This window comes from Sylvia atricapilla, chromosome 20 (genome assembly GCF_009819655.1).
Source record: "Sylvia atricapilla isolate bSylAtr1 chromosome 20, bSylAtr1.pri, whole genome shotgun sequence".
Classification (NCBI taxonomy): Eukaryota; Metazoa; Chordata; class Aves; order Passeriformes; family Sylviidae; genus Sylvia; species Sylvia atricapilla.
Window position 1 is genome coordinate 1,129,925 of NC_089159.1, and position 25,628 is coordinate 1,155,552.

General features: G+C 50.8%; 1 protein-coding gene across 1 annotated transcript in view; it reads right to left on the reverse strand.

Moving 5' to 3' along the window:
- Nucleotides 1-25,628, reverse strand: part of GALNT17 (polypeptide N-acetylgalactosaminyltransferase 17) — a 203,166-nt gene that overhangs the window by 59,438 nt on the left and 118,100 nt on the right. Inside the window, exon 6 of the mRNA XM_066333123.1 lies at nucleotides 9,370-9,487. Coding sequence (XP_066189220.1) covers nucleotides 9,370-9,487 — 118 coding nt within the window. The remainder of the gene's footprint in view (nucleotides 1-9,369; nucleotides 9,488-25,628) is intronic.

The following is a 25,628-nucleotide window of genomic DNA, read 5'->3' on the forward strand; positions in this document are numbered from 1 at the left end:
CAGGGCAGATCCTTTGGGTCCTGCTGGCACCATGTGCCTTGGAAAAGCAGAGCTGCAGACTCACAACTCCCACTTCCCATCTTAAGTTCGATGTGTTTAGTCCAAATGTGAATTCATGCCCAGTTGTCTCTCTCAGTTTAACTCTGCTGCTTCGACAGAATGAAACCTCTCCTAGAAAAATAAATTTGGGTTCTCAGTGCCTGAGGTAGATCCAGACAATTCTGTCCCCCCTGGGATTACACAGGAAATCTTCATTATCAGCTGCATCATTTCCAGTGGATTCTGCAGTGCTGGGAGATTCTGAGGCTCTTTGCTTCAAGGCACAGATCTGATATTAAGGAACTGCAGTCAGCACAAAGCTGTATTTCTTAATAAAGGAAAAGCTGGGAAAAAAAAAAAAAAAAAAAAAAAAAAAAAAAAAAAAAAAAAAAAAAAAAAAGGTGATCCTGGCCTGATTGATGCCACTTCATTTGCATATGCCCACTAGCAGCACTTTGGTTAATTAACACATATTTTGTGTCTGTTGATGAAAATGAAATAATGAGTTTGGTACTGAGGCTTTGTGTATAAATTCAAGCACTGAACAGGTTCACTTCTCTTCTGCTGTATTTTCTGTGTAAATAAGACATAATAACTGCCAAGAAGGTGGTGACACATGACAAAAGCCAAGAAGAATGTACTTGTATTTTAAAGCCAGATGAGTTAATTAGCTCATTAAATGGAAGCACTGTTTAGAGGGGCAGGGATGAGGAACAACACTTTCTTTCCTTCTAAAGGAAAAATTTAATTCTGGCAATATTAACCCTTATGGCTCAAGTTCAGCTACAGAGGCCTCGATCCAGAAGTGCACTTAAGCAGGTGAAATAGTACCACCAAAATTAAAAGGGCTGCCCAGGCGGTTGGAAGTTAATTGCTCTGCTGGATCCCAGCCTGGCCAGTCAGAGGTGCAATTTAATTTCATTTCATTTTTTCATCTGCTTCCTGCACCAGCAGCTTCCAACCAGCTCAGGGAGAGACAGGAAATGCTGTTCCAATCCTACAGCAGAAAAACCTCAATAGATCCTTCAGTTCCATGGCATCCAGTGCCTTAGTGGCAGCTTTTAGCCAAGGCCAAGGAAGGCTGAAAAGCCACTGAATCCTTCTGTTTGAGGCAGGACAGGAGGTGAGCTGTGGCAGGCTGCTGAGGAGGTCGAGCATCTTCCCTGCTGAGGGACTGCTGAGGAAACCCTGGAGCCAGGAGAGGGATAAAAGAGGTTGAACACCTCTCAGACCTTAGGCAGAGGTGCATCAGAGCCATCAGATCATCTCTGAGCCAAGAGCCCGGCTGTGAATAATGAATTAGCTCAGAGAAGGCAGAACACTCACTGCTGGGAGGGAATTCCCTTCCCAGGTAGCTCCAGCTGGGAGTGTTGCTCAGGAGGAGCCCCACGGAGCTCCACGGGAATCACAAAGACACTCCAGACAGGGCTAAATGCACCGGGAAATGTAAATCCTGTCAGTTGTTCCCACTGTTATCTCAGGGCAAGGCTCAGTGGTGTCACATCCAGGGACACACATTCACTGCCAGGCTCCCCTGCTCATGGAAAGAAAGGGGAGATTTTCCAGGCGGGCTCGAGGAGAGAAATTATGAGTTCCCACTGAATTTGGCTGTGAATTTTCTCCTCCTTGTTGCACTGAAGCAGTCCCTCAGGTCTGGGAAAGCTGTGGGAGAAGGGAGGCAGGGAATCTGAGACGATCAAAGGAGCTGCTGCTTCTGAGCACTGCCAGGGATCCTGCAGAGCCCAAGGATGCCAACACCTTTCCTACACCCGGGAGGTGATGCAATCCCTACCCCAAACGAGCTTCAGGCACAAAATCCACCTGAACACGGCACACCAGGCAAAAGGAGCTCAAGGATTTGTCTGGATCAGAGCCAGTCCCGGGCTGGACATGGCACAATCCCACAGGGATCTTCCAGAGCCTTTCCCAAAGCCCTGGAGCCAGGCAGGATTGTGCAGCCAGAGGTGACATCCCTGCTGTCACACAGGCAGCTGGTGACAGACAGCAGGGAGCAGGTCCAGCCACAGCACAGGCAAAGGCAGGAGCAGGGACTGGACACAAACACTGGGATCTGGGAATGGCCCCATCCATCCAGCCTGGCCCTGGCCCAACACCAAACACAGGGCTCTCAGGTATCCCCAAGCAAGGACTGGGGTGTCCAAGGGGTGTGGGTGTCCCAGGGGAATGCAGGAGGGTCCTGCAGCCACACGGGGTGGAGGAGGAGGAGGCAGAGGGAAGGGCAGAAAGGTCTCCCTGAATCCGGGAGTGCAGCTGCCTCCTCCAGGGCTGGGCAATGCTGGGTCACCAACTCTTTTATTGTCATTGCAATTTCCTGCTGGCTCTGCAGGGCTGCGATGGATGTGGGCAGGGAAATGCTTGTCAGTCTGCTCCTTGCCATCCCATCAGGCTGTCAGCTGCCTTCCAGCTGCATTCCCTGTCCAGTTGTTCACATGAGAAGGAAATGCAGCTTATCCAGCTCTGAGAGCCTCGACTGCAGCCAGGGCTCAGGGAAAATGGGGCTGTTTGTGAAAATGAACAGGTTTGACCTCAAAGTCCTTGAGAGAGGACAACAGCAAAGCCTCACAGAGACCCCAAACACACTAAAATCTCCTTGGGAATTTTTAACTCTGAGGTTTTGGGTTGAAAATCACAAGAGTGCAACAGCGTTGATTACATCTTACCAGGATAATCCTCGAGCTTAGAGGAAATCTGTAGTCAATGAAGAGAGAGTCTGGAAAAAGCCAACAGTCAGTGAGACTGCTGCTCCTGCCTGAGTCACCAGACACCAGGAGAGGGACAAAATCAACTTTGTGTCTCTGGCTGAGGTGGGAAGGGACCTGTGTATCCCACAGCAGGTGCATCACAGGTGAGGCTGCTCGTAAGAAAGGACAGATAAAACCACAAAAATATCCCCTTGCTTTGCAGTCAGGACAGGCAGGGAGCTTTCCAAAGGCTTTAGGAATATAATGGGGTGAAAAAACTCCTCATTCCTCACCTCAGTTCATTATGAGCCTCATTTCTTGGTGTCACATTTTCCTTGGCATTTCCCAAGAGTGGGTTTTTTTTGTCAGAAGTCAAAGTTCAGTTTTTCTGGGAGTTGGATTTTAGGGAGAGACAAGCCTGGTTTTTTCTGGTTTATGGGGTAATTTATACCCCAGACACTGCAGCACATGCACAGAGCAAATGTGCTGATGCTCACCTTGCACAGGGAGGAGTGAGGGCAGATTCCAGAGCCTGCTCCAGGCACCCAGGAATACTCTGGAGGACAGTTGTACTCTGGAGGACAACTCTCCAGGGAGAGCTGCTATAAAACACTGCTAGAGGGCCCAGCATTGCTGCAGCTCTGCAATTCCTGCCCAAATTGCAGCCTGCAGGCACTGGGGCAGGCAGGGCTGCACCAGCCCATGCATCCTCCCCACAGTAATGACATCTCAGGGCTGGAGAAGTGCCCGTGGCCCAGGCGATGGGGACAGCAAGGGCTGCCCCAGGACCCAGGGGCCAGTAAAGAAGAGCAGTGTGCCTTGCAGGATGCTGGGCAAGATGGAATTTCAAGGATTTATTTCCCTGCATGCCAGCTCCTGCTGCAGGGAAGTCCCTGAATCCTTGCCACACCAGCAAGGAGTGCCTGGGGACAAGTCCTGGATGGGGCAGCACTGAGGGATCCTTGGGATGCAGATGAAGGGGTGCCTAAGCATCCCAGTGAGCACTGCCACGGAGCCTCTGCTCCCAGGGAACAAGGGACACAGCCTCAAGCTGCATCAGGGGAGGCTCAGCTTGGACATCACAAGGAATTTCTTCCTGGGAAGGGCTGTCAGGCACTGGAACTGCCCAGGGAGGTTTGGAGTCCCATCCCTGGAGGTGTCTGAGGAAGATGTGGCACTCAGAGCAGACCCAGGTGCCTCCCTAGCCTCTTCCCCCACAGAGGGTGGAGAGCTGGAAGCCCAGGAGGAGTTAAAGCGATGGAACTCATACCCAAGGAAAACAGTGTGGGATGAGAAATCAAACCCCAACTGTCCTGGGGACACTGGAGGTGTCTCTGGTGTCCCCAGCCCAGTGTGGAAGCACCTCCCTGAGGAGTGGACAGTCAGTGAGAGCCAAACCCTACAGCAGGGGGAATCCAAACCCCACCAAACTGGAGTGGAAGCACACCATGGGCGAGTCCTGCTGAGGAGGAGCAGAGTCAGGTGAGCACGGCAGGGGCTCCCCCAGGGGCTCAGAAACCCACTGGTGAAGGGCACAAAGAAAGCCAACTCTGCAAATCCATGAACCTGCCCAGCCCCTTGTCCTCGCTCCCCACAGCCCAACAGCCACAGCGATGCTGTTCCTGCTCTCCACATCTGGATTTCACCATCCAGGCCCCTGGAGGGGCTCTGACCATGGCCCAGTGTTAAACCAACCCTGAGAAATCCCAATGGCTGCCTGCCAGAGCCACCAATCCCACAAAAATCAGTAAAAAGTTGACACCTGCCAGAGTTTGAAGTGACAACAAGGCATGGCTGAGTCCTGAAATGGATTTCTTCACCCACCAGTGACTCTCACATGGTTACTGCAGGGGCAGAGCCATCACATTTCCCAGCAAAGATGATCAGAGTCTTCCCAGCATAATAATCAACTTGTCAAGGACAAGAGGAGAACCAGCTGGGGTGAGTGTTTCAGTCCTCTCTCCCTGCTCTACCTGTCCCATCTGCCAGCAGAGAACAGGGATGACAAATCCTTTGCCATCAGGAGGGAACTGAGCTGGGTGTCTCCTGCCACCCCCTTCGCAAGGAGGGGCAGCCACAGCCCATCGCCTCCTGCTCAGCCCCAATCCAAACACGGCTCCATCCCCGTGGAGAAGGTTGGGATGAGAAGCATTTTACCAGTTTAGAAAACGAGAGCAGAGCTTCAGCTAAAGCACCCTCAAGCACCCACTGTAAATCCTGAGCTGACAGCTCCAATGCCAAACCTCAGAGCTGAACTCACACTTGTGCTGATTCCTGCTCTTAAAATAAATGCAGGCAGTGATTGGATATTGTTCAGGGCTGGAAATATTTCTTCTAACCACACCACAATCACTCTGAAGAGCAAAATCTCCTCTAACAGGGGTGCAGGTACAAATAAACACATGGAGGTCGTGTATTCCTGGTGTATCAGTATTTCTAAAAGCTTTCCCAAGGTCAGCCCTACCCTAGGCTTATTTCCCTCCAAATTGATTTTTATGTGGAAACATCCTTAAGTCCCAATTTCTAAGTGGATTTTGGTGTCTGTCAGATAAAATACTTATAAAACACTGGTCCTGAGTTTATATTGCTGGCAAGTTTGGCTTGTGGGGTTTGTTGTTTGATTGTTTCAGCCTCTTTTTTTTTTTTTTTTTTTTTTTTTTTTTTTTTTTTTTTTGATGTTTGCTGAACTACAGGAGTCTCCAAGGTCCTGCAAGGCACCAGCAGGTCTGGAGTGACTTTCTCCATGCTCCTTGTGCCTGGAGATGGATCCACTCCCACAGCCCCAGCCCATGGATCAGAGGCAACTCCCATGGCTGATAAATAAAATTTCTCCAGGTTTTAGTGGTTTCCCTGTTGCTCTTTCCACATCTTGCTCTAACTCCAACATTTCTCCAACATCTTCTGTTGTCCAACTCCAACATTTCTTTCCCTGACAGATGAGCACAGAGTTTCATACCCTGCTGGAGTGGGTGCAGCTCTCGAGTCCCAGCACAGGAAGGACACGGAGCAAGTCCTGAGGAGGCTCTGGAGCTGCTCCAGGGCTGGAGCCCCTCTGCTCTGGAGCCAGGCTGGGAGCTGGGGCTGCTCACATGAGAGGAGAAGGCTCCAGGGAGAGCTCAGAGGCCCTTCAGGGCCTAAAGGGGCTCCAGGAGAGCTGGAGAGGGGCTGGGGACAAGGGCTGGAGGGACAGGACACAGGGAATGGCTTCCCACTGCCAGAGGGCAGGGCTGGGTGGGAGATTGGGCAGGAATTGTTCCCTGGCAGGGTGGGCAGGGCTGGCACAGGGTGCCCAGAGCAGCTGTGGCTGCCCCTGGATCCCTGGCAGTGCCCAAGGCCAGGCTGGACACTGGGGCTTGGAGCAGCCTGGGATGGTGGGAGGTGTCCCTGCCATGGAGGGGGTGGCATCAGATGGTTTTTAACACCCCTCCCAACCCAACCATTCCAGGATTCCACAATTCCCATGCCATGGGAATGCCACCCCACGTGCTCTGTGCACATAAACCCTCTGGCCTGGCAGCACCAGTGACATGTCTTGCTGGGTTCAGAGGACAAATCTGGGGGATGAAAGTCTGGGATATTAAGAGGAGATGCTTTTCTTCTGGAAATGCTTTTATGGATCCAAGGCGACCCTCAGCCAGTTTAACAGCAGCAGTAAACTCAGCTCCAGTCAGTGTTAAACCTCAAAGGGATCCCTGAATTGTGCTTGACTTAATGAATCCAATAATCGATTCCTACTGCACAAATAAGGTGTGGAATGGATCAGCTAATAAGCATTCCCAGTTAATTGCTTTCTTCAAGTGACAATTTGTACAAATGATACTATCAAAGTAGTAATAATATCTCTATTGATTAAATTAATCTCGAAAAGACAACTCAAATAACTTTAATTAGCAATGCATGACACAAGCACAAAATCCTCTGAAAACAACCTTGCAGCCCATCCCAGACTTTGAAACTGCAGCAGCAGCCATGGCACAGACTTTGGCATCTTTATTCCAACAGATACACACAATTTTATGGAGCATCTTTAGGGAATGTCTGTGACTAACCATGAGAAGCCATGAAGCCTCCCTGCAGAGCACGAGGCAGGCACAGAGCACAGCCAGCCTCCCCACTCAGTCACACCCACTGAAACCCAGGGCCACAAACAGCTCCAAAAGCAATGAAAACTTTCCAGCAGGAGGAGCAGGGATGGGGAACCAAGTCTCTGTGCCGAAATTCCCACTTGGAGCTGCTAGGGATCCTCAGCAGCAGCAGCACTTTCAAGTACTGAGAATTGGGCACCAGGCTGATGAAATCAGAGCAGAAGCTCCTCCAGAAAGGAAAGACTTAAAGACTTGGCCTAAAGCTTGTTCAGAAAGGGCAGGAGCTGGGCTGGGCCAGGACAAGGGCACACAGCACCCAGTCCCAGAGGGCACAGGCAGGAGCCCAGAGCCACCCTGTGGACAGTTTTAGGGAGGTTTAAGAGGCTCCTGCAGGACTTTTCTCATTTTACTCCCTGAGCTCAGCAGCTGAAAGAAATGTAAAGCCCAGATATTTCCTCACAACAGGCACAGTACAACTCACTCAACAGCACTCACAGAATCATGAAATTACTTAGGTTGGCAAGTTTCTATGAGATCTTTGAGTTGAACTGTGCCCCCAGCACTGCCAAGGCCAGCAGTGCCACGAGCACCGTGTCCCCAAGTGCCACATCCCCACTGTTAAAGCCCTCAGGGATGGGGACTCTCCCACTCTGAAGCACATCAATGAAACAGGACTCTTGTACATGGCTTTGGCCCTTCCACATTAGCCCAGCCCAACCTTCTCAATCCTTTATTTCAATGTGTTATTCAGATTCCTGCATTTAATTTCTCATAACAGGGCTAGCTTGTGCTTTTGCCTGAAACACTGCAAATTTTCATGTCCTTCTTGTAGCCTCAATGAGCTTATAACTTCATTTTTGTTCCTTGGGCAGTTCTGGCTTTGAATTTTTCAGATATTCTCACGCCAAAACTGCTGCCAGGATTTGAGGTGAGGCTGCACCAGTGCAGAGCAGAGAGGGACAATTACATCCATAAAACATTTAAAAGTGTCCCAGGATTCTCAGAACAATGATGGAATTTGCACCATCATCAAGAAAGAAACATTTTCTGCATTTATTTTTATCCAGGAATCACTGAAACAACCAAGGAACCCTCAAGTTACTCTTGGGACTCCAGACAGCCACTTATCAGCAAAACAGCAGAATACTCATAAAAATATTTTTGGAGCTCAAGAATCTTTAAAATTCTACTTTCTATGCAGTCTTAAAAGGCAGATTTATAAGTATTTTGGCCCTCAAAACCACCAGTAGTTCAAAAACCTTGACCAGAACACACAGCATCAGTGTGAAAATGTATGGCTGAGAAACTCACGCTTGGGAAAGTCACTTGGGGAAGAGAAGGTGTTTTTTTTTTTTTTTTTCCAGAAGGAGGTTTATTGGCCTTTCTAAAAATGCAGCACATGAAAAAGAAGATGACAAATGCTCACCACTTTCTCTAGGCATCCATCTGATTATTCCAGTCAAGAAGCCAACCAATGAAATCCCCCCAAGCCAAGCAAATGGGCTGAATTATTGTGCAAAGAGCACCTCCACCATGAGACCAAAAATCCCAAATCCCAACAAAGCAGGAGGGCTGTGAGAGGAGCTGGGTTTGGGGAGGGATCTCTCCAGCCCCACTGCAGGATGAGCAGTAATTACTGCACAAGGAGAGGAGCTCTGTGGCACACTGAAAGCCTTTAATTTCTACTCCCTTGTTTAAGCAAGATTATTGCTCCCCATACCCAACAACAATAGATTTCCTAAGTTTCCTGTGTCTTGCCAGCAAAGCAAATATCCTCTGGTAAATCTCGGAGCTGAACAATGATTTTTCATTTTTTACAACATCACAATCAATGCAATTTTCCAGTTAGAAGTCTCCAGCCTCCCTCTATCAGCTCGTTAATGCTCAAGTGTCGTACTCCAAACCATGCCTGGGAGAATCTCCACAGACTCTGCCATCCCAGGTTACTCTGAACATGGAATTCATCACTTATGAATCACTTCAGTGTGTGTAAACACTTGAATCACTAAGCCAGATCTAATATTGTACACAGTAATCAAGGGATGTTGTCAGGGGGGACGCACTGAGGCAGCTCTGAAATCCTGCCTTGTGGAGTTGCACTGTTCAAAGCAGGTTTTGTGCTTGTAAGCACATTTTATTTGCAGATGCTAAATGCCTGGAAAATATTTACAGGCTTTTTGTCTTCCTTAGACACTCACAGGAGTCCCAGCACCCCAAAACACTGCTCACCCAACTGTGTTTTTCCTGGTATTTAAGATCCCTAAAACTTCCAGCAACACTGTGACAACACAGCCAGGTTCAAGCTGGAAATGCCATTTCATTTCAGCAGCTTTTTGCATCAGATCAGACTGGAATCCAAGGGAAAAAAAAATTAAACTCATCCCTAAAACCAAGTCACTTTTTAAAGTGAAATTAAAACGCTGTGAGTGCCACCCCCTCCCAGCTCCCCTGAAGGATTCCAGTAACTGTCTGGGGCAACTCAGCGAAAGCTTTGAGCTCCTGACAGCACCAAGAGGTGACACTGCTGCCCAGGTGACACCAACCTTGATGCCCAGCTCGATGTTCTCCCCTCCGTACACGTCCATGCCGGGGTCCAGCAGGCCGATCTCGCCGAAGAATCTCCTGTTGACCACGAAGGAGCAGCCGATCATGGCCGGGGTCCTGCATGGAGAGAGCCACAGGAGCACGGTCAGCTTCTCCCTGCTGGGCCACACCTCGCTGCTGCACAGCTCAGGGCTCCAGCTGCCTCCCACCACTGCTCAGCCCCAGGAGCTCATGGCACTGTGCCTTGCAGGACATGGTTTTACCCTCAAACTGCAAGCCGGGACAATCAGACCCTTCTGAGTTTCCTCAGGACTCTGCCCCAGTGGTGACTTGGTAGAGGCAGCTCTGTTCCAGCTGTCCAGAAATAGAATTTAGTAATGCCAAAAGAACAAACAAGAAGGTGTACACTAGGTATGGAGAGGACTCCAAAAGTGCAGTAAAAGGGGCAAAAAGCAGAGTCCCACCTCTGACATGGGTGTTTCTGCCTCCAGTGTGCAGAGGAGTCAAGGCAGGGTCTGAGGGAAGGATCCAACAGGGGAGAACGATCAGGAATATTCAAATTCCTGCACCAAATCCAACCTATGGTAACACAAAGAACGAGGAACCTTCTAGCAATGACTCGCATCTTGAACTGAGGGAACATGTGAGTAAGCCTCTTGCTTTCTGTACATAGAAAGGTGTTGTTTCGTAGGGCCTCAAGCAGGGGTTTTCTTCTTCCCCAGAGAAAATCTCTACATTGTCCAAAATCCAAACTTATTTCAGTCTGTGCAGACTGGAGAAAGGTTCTCCTGGAGTTAAATGTGGAGGAGCTCTCAGGCCATGCTTTGCTGGAAATACTTCGGGGTGTCTGTGGGCAGGGGCACAACCTCTGCCCATAAATGAAGGAAATACAACAATGGCCTTTCCCTTCTCTTACTTCCAGCAGAATGGAGTTGACTTTAGGGTGGGTATTTTTAGGGAATTCCAGGAATGAGTGTTTCGGAAAAGGAGCCATCACCACCAGCAACAGGCTCACTGCAAATGTGGAGAAGCAAATCCTTTAAAACCCATTTGCAGAAGCATCTGTGGGGTCATTTGCCAGCTCCCCAGTATCAGCAGGGCTCTGGGTTAGGGCTCAAATTGTCACATCCATCCTGCACCTTGTGCCCTGCAGCTCACAGCTCTCAGGGGCTGGGCAGGGAAATAACACAGAAAACTGGGAGCATCAATGGAATAGCAAAGGAGGGCAGACAAACACAGTGCCAGGGGTTAATTTGTAATAACTGTGCAATTTTAAGGACATTAGAGATGGTTGTGTTTACTAATGACTCTCATTACTCGCAAACCCCTGGACCAGCTCTCCAGCTGCTACAGCTGCCCTGAGATGAGGATGCAGTTCTGATTCACACACTCTGAGATCACATTTCTGGGGATTTTTGAGTGCTTAGCCCTTCTGACCCTCTCCATAAAATTGCAGTTTGCCCAGAGCCCAGTACTGAACAATCCCAAGTGGTTCTGCTTGTGCTGCTCGGGGACACTCTCAGCTGCTGCTGTCATGTTGTGTGCAGAGTCTGCCCCTGGGATAATCTCTGTGCTGAAACAGAAATAGAAAAAGCATTCTCCCATTTGACTGCTGCTCTTTGAAGCCATGCTGTAAAGAAAAAACCCAGGGATCCACTCAGTCCAGCAGGGAAGTGCCAGTGAATTTTACAGCAAGATCCAGCCAGAGTCTGATTTTTTAGGAGCTTCAGGACTCCCCTGCCCACCCTGAGCCCTGAACAGGGGATGGAATGCCCATCACCTCTGTGAGCCCATAGAAATCCCACAGCCCCTAGGAATGCCTGTTCTCCAGAGGGGGATCCTGTATTGGAACAGCAGCCCCCAAACCCTGGCTCAAAGGCCATTCCAGCCCTGTCCATGCTGGGGAGCACCTCCAAGGCTGGACTGAGCAGGTCTGGCCAGCAGAGGTGGAGAACAGCCCTGAATTCCCAGCCCTGGCTCACAGAGAGTGAGGCTCTCCAGCTGTCCACCCACACCTCTGGCTCAAACCTGCCCGAGGAGCTCCTGGGCTCCCCAGGGCAGCTCAGGAATTCCAAGGATGTCACAGCTCAGCTTCACCAACAGCCACCAAACTCATCCTGATGAAAACCACGAGCTCCTTGGATGAAAGCTTCTGCCCACTTTAATATTATTATTTAGAGACATTTTAATATTTCTAATAGAAAGCAGAAGAGCTGGATGCTGCTGCCACGTTAAATTAGTTCCGACTGGAATCCATCAGAGGGTTTTTTTCAAAAGATTTCTTCCCTGACAGCTGGCTCAGCCTTCCTTCCACAGAGCAGGATAATGTTTCATGGTTTGCTGCCACTCTGGTACTTAAGATTTCAATTCTCTTGCTTTATTTGTAGCAAGTTAACTGCCATTAACAGAAACAATTCCTTCTGAAATGATAACCACCTTACAGATGCCAAATCTAATAGTTCCATTATCCTTGATTACCTCCTGGAATTTAAGAGAAAGGAAAATTGCTCTGGTTTTATCCAGAGTACGAACAACCCAGTTCATCTCCTCCAGTGGGAATAGGTGTGGAAACCTCTGACTTCTCCTGTCAAAACCTGTTAGAGGTACTCAGAAAAGAGGTAAAAGCCAGAAAAAGAATCCAGGAGAAAGTTTCAGACAAAAGGAAGCTGCATTTTGGACCCAGTAAGGTGGGTCAGTGAGAACTCTCAACCAGGTAAATGAGGTTTTCTGGATGGGAAACAGCTCAAGAGCCATGAACAGGAGCTGTACCCTGAGAGCTTCTTTCACTGTTACTTATAAATCATGGAATGGGTTGAGTTGAAAGGACCTTAAAGCCCACCCAGTGCCACCCCTGCCATGGCAGGGACACCTCCCACTGTCCCAGGCTGCTCCAAGCCCCAGTGTCCAGCCTGGCCTTGGGCACTGCCAGGGATCCAGGGGCAGCCACAGCTGCTCTGGGCACCCTGTGCCAGCCCTGCCCACCCTGCCAGGGAACAATTCCTTCCTGAGACTCCACAACATGAATTCACTTTATAAAGCATAGAGCCATCAATCCTTCCCAAAAAATTCTCTTGGAAACAGCTTGATTGGGATTTAGCAGTTTGACCTTCAGGTTTTCCCCTTCCCCATTGTGCTGCATGTGCTGTTCCAGCCCAGGACACCAGGAAGCTCCTGAGGCACTGCTCCTGGTCCCTCAAGCAATCCAAATGAAGTGCTCCATTCTCCTCTGTAACAATGCCTCCACATTAAATAAATGAGGAATCAAGCAGCGCTCAACGATTTAAATAAAAACACCATTTGATTTGGGAGTAAATCCCTCAAAAAGGTGGCCGCTGACAATAATGGATTGCTCATCCCCAACGAAATAATGGCCTGCAGACAAAGAGCTGATAAAACCTCTTGTTCCTCTGCCCCTTAATTAAAAGCATTAACACAGCTTGTTTTTAAAAATCACCCAGCTCAGCCAAATGCATTTTTATTTGTCCCGATAGCTTTTCTCCCTTTAATGAGAAAGGAAAAGCAGAATTTGGCAGGAAGAGCAGAGATATTGAGCAGAATTATTGGGTCTGTATCCAGAACTCCACAGTGTTACTTCCTTGCCATTCTTTTGGTTGGTTCTTCTGTAAGAACAACTGAAGAAAGGTCAAGAAGAGCAGCTTTTATGAAATATCCTCCTCATGGATCTCTAAATAAAGATGAAGGAGATACAGGGAAAAACGTTTATCCTGCTCTATTAAGTTATTTTAATGGTCTTCCTTTCTTTAGTTCACAGTTATCATCTGATGATTAAAAAGTCTCAAGGAGATTACTCCTTCAATTCAAGGAAATTAATTTCCCCCCACAATTGGATTTGGCTTCCAATTTTACACTAAAGAGCAGGTTATAAAATATGTAGAAAAAAGATATTAAAAAAATAATTAGTGGGTTTACCATTGACTGCAAGAGGCTGAGAACAGACTGGAAGAACTTCCAGGGTGTCCAATTCCTGCTAAACTGCTGCTGGTTCTAATAAACTTGGATCATGGAGTTACTCACCTGCCACGCCACAAGGCACTGCCCCACACTTGGCGCATTTGGGACAGTCCTGTCCCTGCCCAGAAGGAAGTTCTTTGTCCCTCTCCCAACTCTGCCAGTCCTCATTCAACACACTGAACTCACACATCTTACAATCATGGAAACATGGAATGGCTTAGGCTGGAAAGACCTTAAACCTCATCCAGTTCCACCCAGCAGGAACACCTTCAACTACCCCAGGCTGCTCCCAGCGCCATCCAGCCTGGCCTTTGGGCACTGCCAGGGATGGGGACTTCGTGGAATAACCTGTGCCAGGGTGTCTCCACCTTCCCAAAACCCCACCTCTCCCTGCCCTCTGGCAGTTTGTACCCATTGCCCTTGTCCTGTCCCTCCAGTTCCTGATGGAGGGTCCTTCTCTGGCTTTCCCCTGGCTCCTCTGGACTCTGGGAGGTGCTGGGAGCTCTCCACACAACCTCCTCTTCCCCAGGCTGAACTATCCCAAATTTCCCAGTCCATCTCCAGAGTGGAGGAGCTCCAGTCTCTTATCAACCTCACAGCCTCCAACACAGCCTTGTCCCAATGTCCTGCCCATTCTGGGGACACCAGAGCTGAGCAGGGCTCCAGCTGGGCTCATGGCAACAATCCCATTTTCCACTTGGAGATTTCCCACTCCTGCTGCCTCTCTGCCCCTCCACGCCCCAGCTGGGGCTCTCTGGTGGGATGCAGCATCTCAGCAGGAAACTGTGAGCCTCTGAGCTCCAGGGCTGAAATGCAACCAACTCACAATATACAGAAAATGTCAAGTAAATGATCAAATTAAGGCCCGTGGCTTTAATTAGGGGCCTAGCAATGATTTCCCTGTTGACAGCAGGGAAGGGAAGAACACCACCTTTATTTTCATGTGACACTCTATGATAAAACACTGGATTTTCTCTTGGCCAGAGGCAAGATTAAGGATCTGCCTGCAAAAGAAACAACTCAGTGTTGTATCCTCTGTGCTCAGAGAATAAATAAATAAATACTAAAGTCTGGGATGAGCAACACAGGTTTAGACACGGGAATGTTTGTGTAGCAATGGAATACAAGGACAGGGCTTTAGGGATCGACCCCTTTGATCATCAAACAGGGATAACCAGAGCCTGCCCCAGGGCACATCCCTGTGGGACAGAATCCACCCAAACCCTCTGTTCCACTGGCAGTTGAGTCCTGGGAATGAGGGATGCCAGGATGGAGCCTCCAGCTCCTACTGCTCCCTGACCAGTCCAGCCCACTGCAGCACCACTGGGCCCAGTCTGAGCTCAGCAGGACAGCTCTGGGGTGGCATCATCCCTGCTGAGGGTCCCCAGGCCACCCTGGAGCTGCCACCATCCCCAGGTGACATCCTGTTCTCAGGGCACCTGCAGCCACTCCTGCAAAGGCACGGAGGAAATCTCTGCTCCCACAGAGAAATGGGGGAGGAGGGGAACTGCAGGCATTAAAAAGTCCCTGCAAAGCAGCAGGTCTGGTTTCCAGTGACCATCCACCCCCTTGGGAAGTGCCCTGCAGAGCCTGGCCTGACCCCTGGGGTCCCTGGAGGGGTCAGGCAGGGCCTGGAGCTGGAGTGAGCCCATGCCCTGAAATGGGATTGCAGCGACATGAGAGAAATCCCTGCCCAGGGAAATGGGGTCAGGCAGAGCACACAGACCCAGAGACTGCCCCTGCCCCACCTGCCCATCGTGTCCCTCAGCTCCATCCCACTCCTCATCCTCAGAGAGGGCTGGGCCACACCCAGGAAACAACAGAGAGGGTGAGGAGGAGGCAGAACCTCCTGCCTGGCCCTGGCCCTGTCAACCTTCTCCCCACGGGCTCATCAGCCACACCCAAACACGTGGTGCCTCCATCCCAACCTTCCTTATCCCAACCCTTCCTTATCCCATCCCAAACACGTGGTGCCCCCATCCCAACCCTTCCATACCCCATCCCAGCTGCTCCCAACCCCAGACACCTCAGGCAGGCAGGATGCATTCTGTGGAGCAGGGTTTGCTTGGGAAGTGACCTCAGCCTCTGGATGTCTGCAGGAAGGGCCGAGTGTCCGAGGCCAGGGCAGGAGGCTGCTGGCACTGCCCAGGCAGGGACCTGATGGCCAAAGCCCCAGACCTACTGTCACACACAGAGCATGTCTCCAAAGATCCCCTTCACTGCCAGGGGGACAGAGCAAGCTGGATGTCTTTCCCAGGAATGGAACCAAATGTCCATGAAGGAACGACATTTCAGTCCCCAGCAGCATCCCTTCCTTAATCTCATCCCCAGGGCAGCATCTCCGAGAGCTGTTCCTTGAACAATTCCGGTTTCCCTGCCCCAGTGCCCTTGGTTAATTGTCTGTTTCCAATGGGTTTATTTCCCTGCTGTTGCTAAGTACCACAGAACCTGTGAAACAAATTAAAAATAAGAGATACGACATAAAAGAGATGCTGGATTGAATGGCTTTGCTGAATTTACTGGAAATTAATACCACTTAAACTTTAATGGCAAGGAGGCTGGGAAAACTGGATTTTTAAAAATACCTCTTACCCATGCCTGTGACCTTGCTGAACACACATTTGACTTTGTCACTGTTCCCTGCCTGCTTCAGGGGACTTGAGGCAAAGCATTTTAACTCCTTTGTAGCTCTGTTTCCTCATCTGTCAGGTGAGTTTAACACCTGGATGCTCTTGAGAAAAACCATTTCTAAATCAGTTTAGTGCTTTCCCCACTGGAGCTCTGAATTCACTGCTGATATTGCTGTGGGTGCCAGACCTCTCAGTCTCTGGTGAGAACAGCACCATGATTTAACAACCTTCTGAGAAAGGCTGTGCTGTTTCCCAGCCTTGCTGCCAAGCCCCTGCTAGAGCAGCATCAGGAGCTGGTGCCCACCCTGTGCCCAGACACAGCCTGGAACCACTGCTGGTATCGAGTTCCTTGTCCAAGCTCAACGACAAAAATTCCCCTCCAGGATGAAACTGCTGCCTCAGCCACTGCCTAAAAGCCTTCTCTTTCCTGGTGTGTTCTCAAACCCCGAGGATGTCCCAGCACTGGAGATCCCTGGCTGCTTGGACACCTCCTTCATGGCCCAGGCACTTTGTACAGGAGACTCCAGATGGATGTGCTGCTCCAGGCTGCCAAAATGCTCCTGTGCAGAGAGCAGTTGTCCCCACCTCTGTGCTTTGTCACCTGATGTAAAACTCCAGTGCAAAGATCAGGGCTGATCCCATCCCCACAGCAGGAGCCCTCGTGCCAAGAGCCCACCCAACTCCATACCCACCCTGCTGGGACCCCACAAAAGGCACCAAGCTGGAAAACCCTTCCAGGCCAAGAGCCCTGAGCTGGGGTGAGCCCTGCTCAGGGCCCTGAGAACGTGCAGAAGGTGCTTGGGGCTGTTCTCCATCACTGGAAAGAACTCCAGGTGACATCTCCAATGGGCTGCTGTGCTCTCTGTCACAGCAAGGGCAGCATTTGGGGGCTGCACTCTGAGTACAAACCCCAGAGAAGCCACCTTGGCCAAAGTTAATTTGATAATTACCTTCAAATGGGACTTGGTGCTGTTGAGAAACAGAAGAAATAACTGCAGTGGCAGGATACTGCCCTGGGATGTGCTTGGGAGAGGCTCCTCCTTTGGGCTTTGGATTTCCTGGTGCTTGCAGAGTGCTGCTGGGGGCACTTGGGGATGCCTCACACAGGAACGTGTCCAGCTGCCTCCCCAGAGCTCAGGGGGCTGAGGCTCCTTCCCACTGTCCCTACAGCACATCTGCAAACATCTGCATGCTGGGGGTTTGACCCTCAACAGGAGCCATTTATCCACAACGGCAGAATTGGGAAATAATTGTGATCACTGACTGTGATTTATTGGGGACACTCCCACAGGCCAGGCCAGGCTTGGGGCTGAGATAAAGCAGAGCAAGATTTTCATTTGTGCATTGGCTCATACTGGAAGCCACTGAAAAATGCAAGAAAACCACTTCCCTTGCCTGGAAAGCCACTGCAAATCAAGGCAGGACACTAAGGAAGCCCAGCTCAGCAGAGATGAGGAGTCAGGAAGGCCAGGGTCTGGTTAACCTGGTTGATTTTCCCTCTATGGCTGGTCCCCTAAAGGCGTGACTCTCAGAGCAGATCTGGAAATCGCTGTTCCATTTTCCCTGCACAGAAATGCTCCAGCACATTGTGTGAGCACCCAGGAGCTGAGCTGAGCCTGGGCTCCAGCAGGGACAGTTTGCTGCTGTCCCATCAGTGAAAGCCTGGTCACCAACAGGACAGAAAGTTCTGGCAAAAGCAAGCAATTTGAAATTTTAACCTCAGGCAGGAGGTGAGGACATTCAGGAGTGCCCAGCTGTGGCTCCCTGCTCGGGAAAGCTGCTCTGGAATGGGGCAGGGCAGGAGAGCACACCCCTCTATGAACCCCCAGCAGGGACCATCAGTGACCTCAGCCCAGCCTCCAGCACCTCCTCAGAGCTCCTGGGGGCTTCAATCCCACGGGAATCTCCATTAAACCGGCAGTGTTTGCCTCTGCACATCAGAGCCATTTATTCCACTGCAGGGATGCACAATCCCCAGGGCAAAGTCAGCCGGTGGCTTCCCAGCTCCCCCAGAAGTAGTTTAAAAGCTCATTTGTGCTAATTGGCAGCCTCTGAAATGCAGCTCATTGGCAGCTGGGAGCAGAGCAGGAGGGGCCTCACCAGACCCTGAGATTTTACACTCAGAGCACCTTCAAACCAGCCTGCAGCTCCTCGAGAGGACACAGTCTGATAATGAATCCCAGATCTAAGGACTTGAGTTTGCACCACTTCAAACCCCCAGTGACAGCACATGGATGCTGAGATTTCACCTCTGTGAAGGGGAAAGATTTCATGGCCTTTAAATTCAGAGGATGGTTTGGGCTGGAACCTTGCAGATCATCTCCTTTCAGCCCCTCCACCCCAAACCCTAAAGTTCTGGTGGAATTAAAAGGAAATAGATATTTGTGTTGAATATAAAAGTATTCAAAGAGGAATAACACTGATGTCTTTAACACTTGGCACTTACAGCCTGACTGACAACAAAATAAAGTGCAGCAAAAAGCAAAGAGAAAAGGGGCCAAAATTTCTCCTTAGAAATCCCCAGATGAGAGGGTGACCAGAGGTTGGGTGGCCAAGACTGCAGGCGCTTGTCTAGTCCCAAATCTAACCCTAAATCCACTCCCACTGCCTTTCAGGGGGAGCCTCATTCCTTGTGGCCAAAGCAGAGGGAACCCTGCAGGTTTGGGGTCTCTCCTGCTCTGGGGGGTCGGCTCCTGCTGCTGCTCCCGCTCCCACTCCCTGAAGGGCCCTTCCAGGAATGCAGGAATTCCTCATCAGGAACACGACCCTTCAGCAAGAACTGCACAGTAACTCCATCTCCTTCCACTGCTGCCAGAGTGCTAATTAAATGATAATTACTCTGGGATGTAATATGTATAACTATCAGGCACTTAACAGGGACGTGTTATTTACTCTGCTGTTTTTAACAGGAATATATTTTTTCTCAAGGGCAGCCAAGCGGCTGATTTTGAGTCGTGTTCTTCCTTTCCACTGAGCATAAAAATCACAATGAGCAAATTTCACAGGTGAACAAAGTTCTCTTTGTCTCAGGCACAAAAACAACCATGCCCTGGTTAAAGCACTGAAGGATCAGGATTAACACCCTGAGCCTGAGCTTGGTACCCAAACTGGGACTTGGGCAGTGATTTCTGACCTATCTTCCACCAAAATATTCCTGCAGCTCCCCTACACTTGCTCCAAGTGACATCAGATGAAAGAACCTACAATAAATTGACTTTTAAAGGTGAAGATGGGCTCAGGTGAGCATCTCTGCAGAATAAACACGCTCTGTTTACAGCTGAAACACCATTTGTAATCTCTGAACCCTCAAGCCAAACTGCAGAAATCAGGAGAGAAATCTCCCTGAGCAAAGCATTGCCTGGAACAAAGATGCTGCAAGCCCGAGCTGTGCATCTGGGGACAAACACACCGAGGGAACCGTGGCCTGCCACAAAGCTGAGTTGAGAAGTCATTCCCTTGACAGGTGGAACAGGGCACAGGTCCCTGTCAGCTCCTGGGAAACAGCAGCAAGAGCAGAGCAGGGAAAAGCTGAAGCCATGGTAAGGTCAGGCTGAGCTGGGGGAGCAGCCCCAGAGCCCCTCTGCCACCACAGGGTGCCTTTGGGGTGCCTTTGGGGTGACTTTGGGGTGCCTTTGGGGTGACTTTGGGGTGCCTTTGGGGTGATTTTGGGGTCACATTCAAACCTCCAGCACAACTCCCCCACTGGTCCCAGCTCCCTTTAAGGCCTCGGCAGCAGCCCCTGAACACCAATCCTCCCTCAGCTCCCCATCCCAGGCACCGCTGGCAGCTCCTGGTGGGTGATGCCATCAGCAGTGGGGTCTGCACAGCCCCTGGTGCTCTCTGACACATCCTCACAATGGCTGGGAGAGATTCAGGAGCCTCAGGTCCTCGGGAATTCCAGGGATCCTCCTGCAGATGGGTTTTAGGTGAGTGATTTCCATGCCCATCAGGGGTGTGAGGAATGGTTTTTGACAGCTGGAGCAGCTCCACTCCCTGGGAAATGAGGGAGCAGTGAAACAGCCCTGCAAGAGCTGAGCAATGCATTTATTGTGACACCTCCCTGACAGCAGCTATTGCTGGGGAGGGAACTCCCAGCTTTATGTCCCCCTTCACGCCTCCCTGGCACAGCAGCACAATCCCTGGGAAAGGCAGCAGATCCATCCTGTGCCTGCAGCCTTTACCAGCAAATGTCACTCTCACTGCTCAGCAAATGAACGAACTGGGGTTTGTTTTGTTTAAAACACCGAGAGAAGCTGATGGAAAAGCAAAATGAAAATGGAGAAACTGCAGTGAAATGGAAATGCAAGCCTGGTAAAGATGATTGCCAGGTAAGGGAACTCAGGGGTGGTAGAGGATGGTTTGGATTCACCTCCCCCTGGATCAGTGCAGATCCACCCAAGCACAAACACAGGCCGGTGTTTGCAGAGAGATTTATCCCAACTGCGTGTCTGAGGGTCAGGCAACTCAGAGCCAGCAGCTGCCAAAGCTGAATCCCATCCCAGGGACACTGATCACACCACGAGACCCGTGGAAATCTGTGTCTCCTCCCACAGCTGCACAAGGTGGGAAGAAAAAAGTGATGCAAGAGCTCTTTGAAAAGGCAGAGTGGAGCAACGCTGAGCACAGGGCAACCAGGAGAGTGCTGAGATCAGCTCCTGACTTCAAACCCTGAGCACCAGCACAGCCTTGACTGACTTCTGCTGGGATGGGGCACACTCACCAGGAGACCCCTCTGGGATATCTGCCTGTGGTGTCTACATTCTTTTTTTGAGTGGGGAGGGTGCTGGGGTTGTGGTTTTAGTTTGCTTTGGCTTGTTGTTTGTGGGCATTTTAAATCACCAAATGCAAAATGCACTGATTTTTCTTAAATCACAGAATCCCAGAATGGCTTGGGTTTAAAGGGACTTTAGAGATAACCCCCTTCAAGCCCCTGCCATGGCAGGGACACCTCCCACTGTCCCAGGCTGCTCCAAGCCCCAGTGTCCAGCCTGGCCTTGGGCACTGCCAGGGATCCAGGGGCAGCCACAGCTGCTCTGGGCAACTTGTGCCAGCCCTGCCCACCCTGCCAGGGAACAATTCCTGCCCAATGTCCCATCCAGCCCTGCCCTCTGGCAGTGGGGAGCCATTCCCTGTGTCCTGTCCCTCCAGCCCTTGTCCCCAGCCCCTCTCCAGCTCTCCTGGAGCCCCTTTAGGCCCTGAAGGGGCTCTGAGCTCTCCCTGGAGCCTTCTCCTCTCTGTCCTGAACACCTCCAGCTCCTAGCCTGGCTCCAGAGCAGAGAGGTTCCACCCTCTGGAGCCTCCTCTCCCAGTGGAGACTTGGATTCAAGACCCACTCAAAGTCATTAGCAAAGCCCTCAGCAAGCTCCTGGGTGCCATGAGTTCACCTTCCTGTAGGAAATGTATAAGGAAAAACTTTTGAAAACTGTGTTTGGCTCACAGGCTGAGCAGCCAGGGGCATCCCCAGGCAGCTCCTGCCCTCTGGCACCTGGAAGTTGGGATGAAAGGGCCCATCCCTGAGTTCAGGTGTCATCAGCCCAGGAAGAACTGCACTTGGAGAGCCAAGATTTAATTCTACACTGCACATGACGGGAGCTGGTTTGATGTCAGCACTCAGGGAGCTCAGCAATGCAGGAAACGGGGCCCTCTCCCCCTCCAGTGTCACCCCAAGGAGCAGACCCTCACTCCCTGCGCACAAAGCAGGAGCAGGAATGGTCATGCCTGTCTCTGCAGGGCTTTCCTGCAGGCCACAACCAAATGGCAACAAAACTCCAGAAGTGAGGCAGTGGGACAAGGCAATTCTGGTTCAGTTCTGGTTCAGTTCTGGTTCAGTTCTGGTTCCCCAAAGCCAGGGCTGGCCCAGGCACAGGAGGGACCTGCCTGTCCCTCAGCCAGTCCTGCAGGGTGAGCCTCTATCCTGATGGATACAAAAGCAGCTGGGAGCAGAGGGAGCTGCCCCAACTCCTAGGGCAAGGTGACAGCCTGGCACAGGGAATCCCAAGGGCTCCACCATTCCCATTTGGCTCAGGAGGGATCTGTCTCACACTCCAGGAGGGCTGTGGCCAAGGGGCTGAGTCTTCCTTCTGTTCTGCCTCGAAGTGGAGCAGTGTCAGATTCCAGGGGGAGAGGATCTGCAGTTTGCCCTGGCACAGCTCCAACAGGCTGCAGCCTTTAACAAATCCAGACCGATGGAATCCACAGGCTGGGGAGGACTGGAGGGAGGGGATGTCGGTGTCTGAAGCCCTAAAAAGAAGTTGGCTTAGCAAGGAACCTTTGGCAGGGGATCATCCCTGCACATCCAAAGGCTAGGGAACCAAACCAGTGTGTTCATTCCTTCAGGACATGCTCCAAGAACTCCAGTCCAACTGCCCTCTGATTCTTGGACAAACCTAAACTGCATTTCTGCTGTGTCTTTGCAGAGGCTTCCTGCTTCTGGAAAATCAGCAGTGGGAAGGAAAGACAAAAAATCCAGTCCTGTGCCAGGCCCCGCTGCTGGCTTTACTCCAGGGAGGAACAACTCTGCCCTCTGTGCCCTTTTCCTACAAAGCACCACGTGCCAAAAGAGCCAGGAGCACTTTCACTCCACTTCAGCTTTAATCAGGAATTTTAATCAGAGAAAAGGTGCTGATTTAACAGCCTGAGGCAGAGCAGGGAAGAGCCCAGGAGAAGCTGCAACACCTGGGTGCCAGATGCAGGAGCAGGAGGTGGAAATGTTAAGGAGGGATTGAAGACAGCCCCAAACCCTCCTTGAGCTGTGGAGGGTACACAACCTCCACGGGACCAGGGCTGCCGTGGAAAGGTTCCTAATCCCCAGCTGAAACACATCTGAGCACTTCAGTGCTGCTGCTGAGCTGCACAACCTCCTCATCCCAGTCCCACCGCTCGGAGAGGTGACTCTGACATTTTCACAGGCAGTACCAAACTGTGGCTGGCAGGCTCTTACTGAGGAATTCACTGGGAATTAAGAGAACCATTAAACCTCCGATTGAGGGCTTGTGATGCATCTTAGAGATTGTTGCCTAGCAGTTTTAAAATATCCAAGAGTTCTGTCCTACAAAACACTGCCCAGATTCACACTGGCAGAAATTGCTGCTCCTTGCCTGCAGCTGGGCAGCACCAAAGGGCAGCAAAGGCACTGAAATAACCTGTCCTGGAGCAAAATCTCCCACACTGGGGAAAAAACAAACCAAAACTTTGCTCTCATCAATACCCCTGAACCCTCACAGAGTCCCAGACTGGTTTGGGGTGGAAGGACCTCAAAACTCATCCAGTGCTGGGATCCCAGAAATCTCTGTCCCTCAGCATTTAGAAACAGTTTGGCCAATTTTGGTCCTAATCCTGCAAACGGCACCTAAAGCAATGTTTGCAAGAAGATGTGAAAGACACCCCAAATACACATTTTTCATCGGATCAGTGCTTACTCCTGATCTTCTCTCAGCAAAACCCCAAGCACATCCCTATTTTATACATTCCACTCTTCTCCTGCTCCAGGGCTGGTTTCACTGAGGCCAAACCAGCTCATTCTGATTAACACTGATAAACAAATCTGCTGCCTTCGACCTGGAGGTTTGGGAACTCCTCCCACCCTCCAGCAGATTTTAGGAGACAAAGGAAATCCATGCCCAGGGCACCACTGATGCAGCACCTCTGAGGTGACCATGAGATTCCAGCCCTTCATCTGGAGCATTTCTGGAAACCCAGTGGGAAGGGAAAGGGGAAAGGGAAGGAGAGGAGAAAGGAAAGGCATTGGAGAGGTGGCAGGAGCAGGTCTGAGCTGTGCATAAAAAGCCAAATCAAAGCCATTTACAGAAGGACAATCTGGATTCTTAGACCTGGTTAAAGCCCCAAATTCATTTCATCTCCCCTCAGCTCGTGGTCCTTGGCAGTGCAATGAGCAGAAGGTAAAAGCAGTTGGCTGCTGCCCTGTCCTGCCTTCCTCACTCCCTGCACAAACTGGGATGTGCACCCACAGGTTCTGCCCTTGGGTGCCTGCACAAGCTCACCCCAGTGCATTTGTGGCTGGGGCCATTGGATCTGGAGCTGCTCTCCAGGTCCTGTGCTGGCTGCAAAGAAGGAGATGACTTTGAGTGATGTTGGAAACATTAAACTGCCCCAAAAGAGTCGAATCTCCAAAGCACACACACAGGGCTCGGGGCCATCTGCTGGTTTTCCATCCCTGCCCCTCCCAGGTGCTTTGCTGGGAGCTCAGGTGGGGGAGGCACCTCCCTCACACTCCCAGAAGCTTCCCAGTTCTTTTTTTTATACAATTATTTTAGCAGAAAAGCTCACCTGGCCAATGCAGGCACTGGAAAACCCCTGTGCACTGTCACAGGACATGGGCTCATCACACAGCACACCCCCAGACTCCACAGCTCACCTTTCAGAGCTGGCTGAAAAATTCAGCTCTCCTTTTAAACACAAAAAATCGCTGCTCTTTTGCCTTTTCTGAGTGCCCCAAGTGCCTCCAAGAGTTGCTTTTGAACCACATCTGAGAGTCAGATGCAAGAGCCAAAACTCTGCAGTTCCAGCCTGGGATTTGGAGCATCTGTGTGGTTGGTTTTTTCTCCCCATTAATTTAATTTGACAGAAACGAGCAGGAAAACTTCTGGCTCCCGTGTGGGCAAAGTGGATAAACAGCAGGAATTTTAAGGGAAGCTGAAACTACAGTGAAGAGAAAGAGGCTGGTGCCCTGGCTAACAGCCTTGTGGGCTTCCTCTTCCCATCCCAGGCTCCGTGCCCTGCATGGCAGAATGAGGCTGTTTTCCTGCTCACCACTTGTTCCAACCCATCCTTTGCATTTGATTTGGCCCATTATGACTGGAAAAACAACACATCCTCTGCCAGGATGGATCCCAGGGTGCAGGAGGAGAGTCAGTGACCCATCACTGCCCCCAAATCCACCAGATTTGGACTCCAGAGCAGCAAATTTTCATCCTACTGCTCTGGAAAAAAACCTGCAAGAGTGAGTAATTCCTTAATGGGAAAACGTTTGTGTAGCTCTGTAGTGAGAACTGCATGAATTTAACATCCCAATTATCCTTGCAGAGTTAATCTTAAACCCTTGTTTGGTTCTATGATTTCCCTGTTTGCCGGCGTGGGCAGCACTTGGCCCCTCCAGCCCGTCCCTCCTCCTGGATGCAGCAGGACACCTCTCAGGGATGGCTCCTCGTCCAGCTCATTCCCAGCCCGAGGAGCAGCCACAGGATTGATCCAGAGGGGAACATCTCGGACCTCTGAGAGCACAAGCTTTGCCAAGCTGCAGCACTCCTGGATTTCTTCCCAGACTGAAATGCAGGGTCCCTCTGAGCCTTCCCTGCGTCCCCTCCAGACCCTGGGAGGGGCTGGCAGCTCCCCACACATCCTGCTCTTCCCCAGGCTCAACTGCCCCAATATCCAGCTCCAGCTGCTTTGGGGTTCTCCACAGGGTTATCAGCCTCTCCTTTGGACAATGCAAACAGTTATAAAATCTCTGCTCTGAGAGAGGGCAAACGGTGTAGAGCTGAAAGAGGGTGATGCTGTGGGAGCAAAAGCCACCACGACCCTCTCTGTCCTCAGGGACAAACTCCACTGAGAATTCAAGCACAGGGACACACAGGGCTGTGCTTGTGCTGAGCTCTGGTGGCTCTGGGAGTCAGGATTCAGGACATCACAACCCCCTT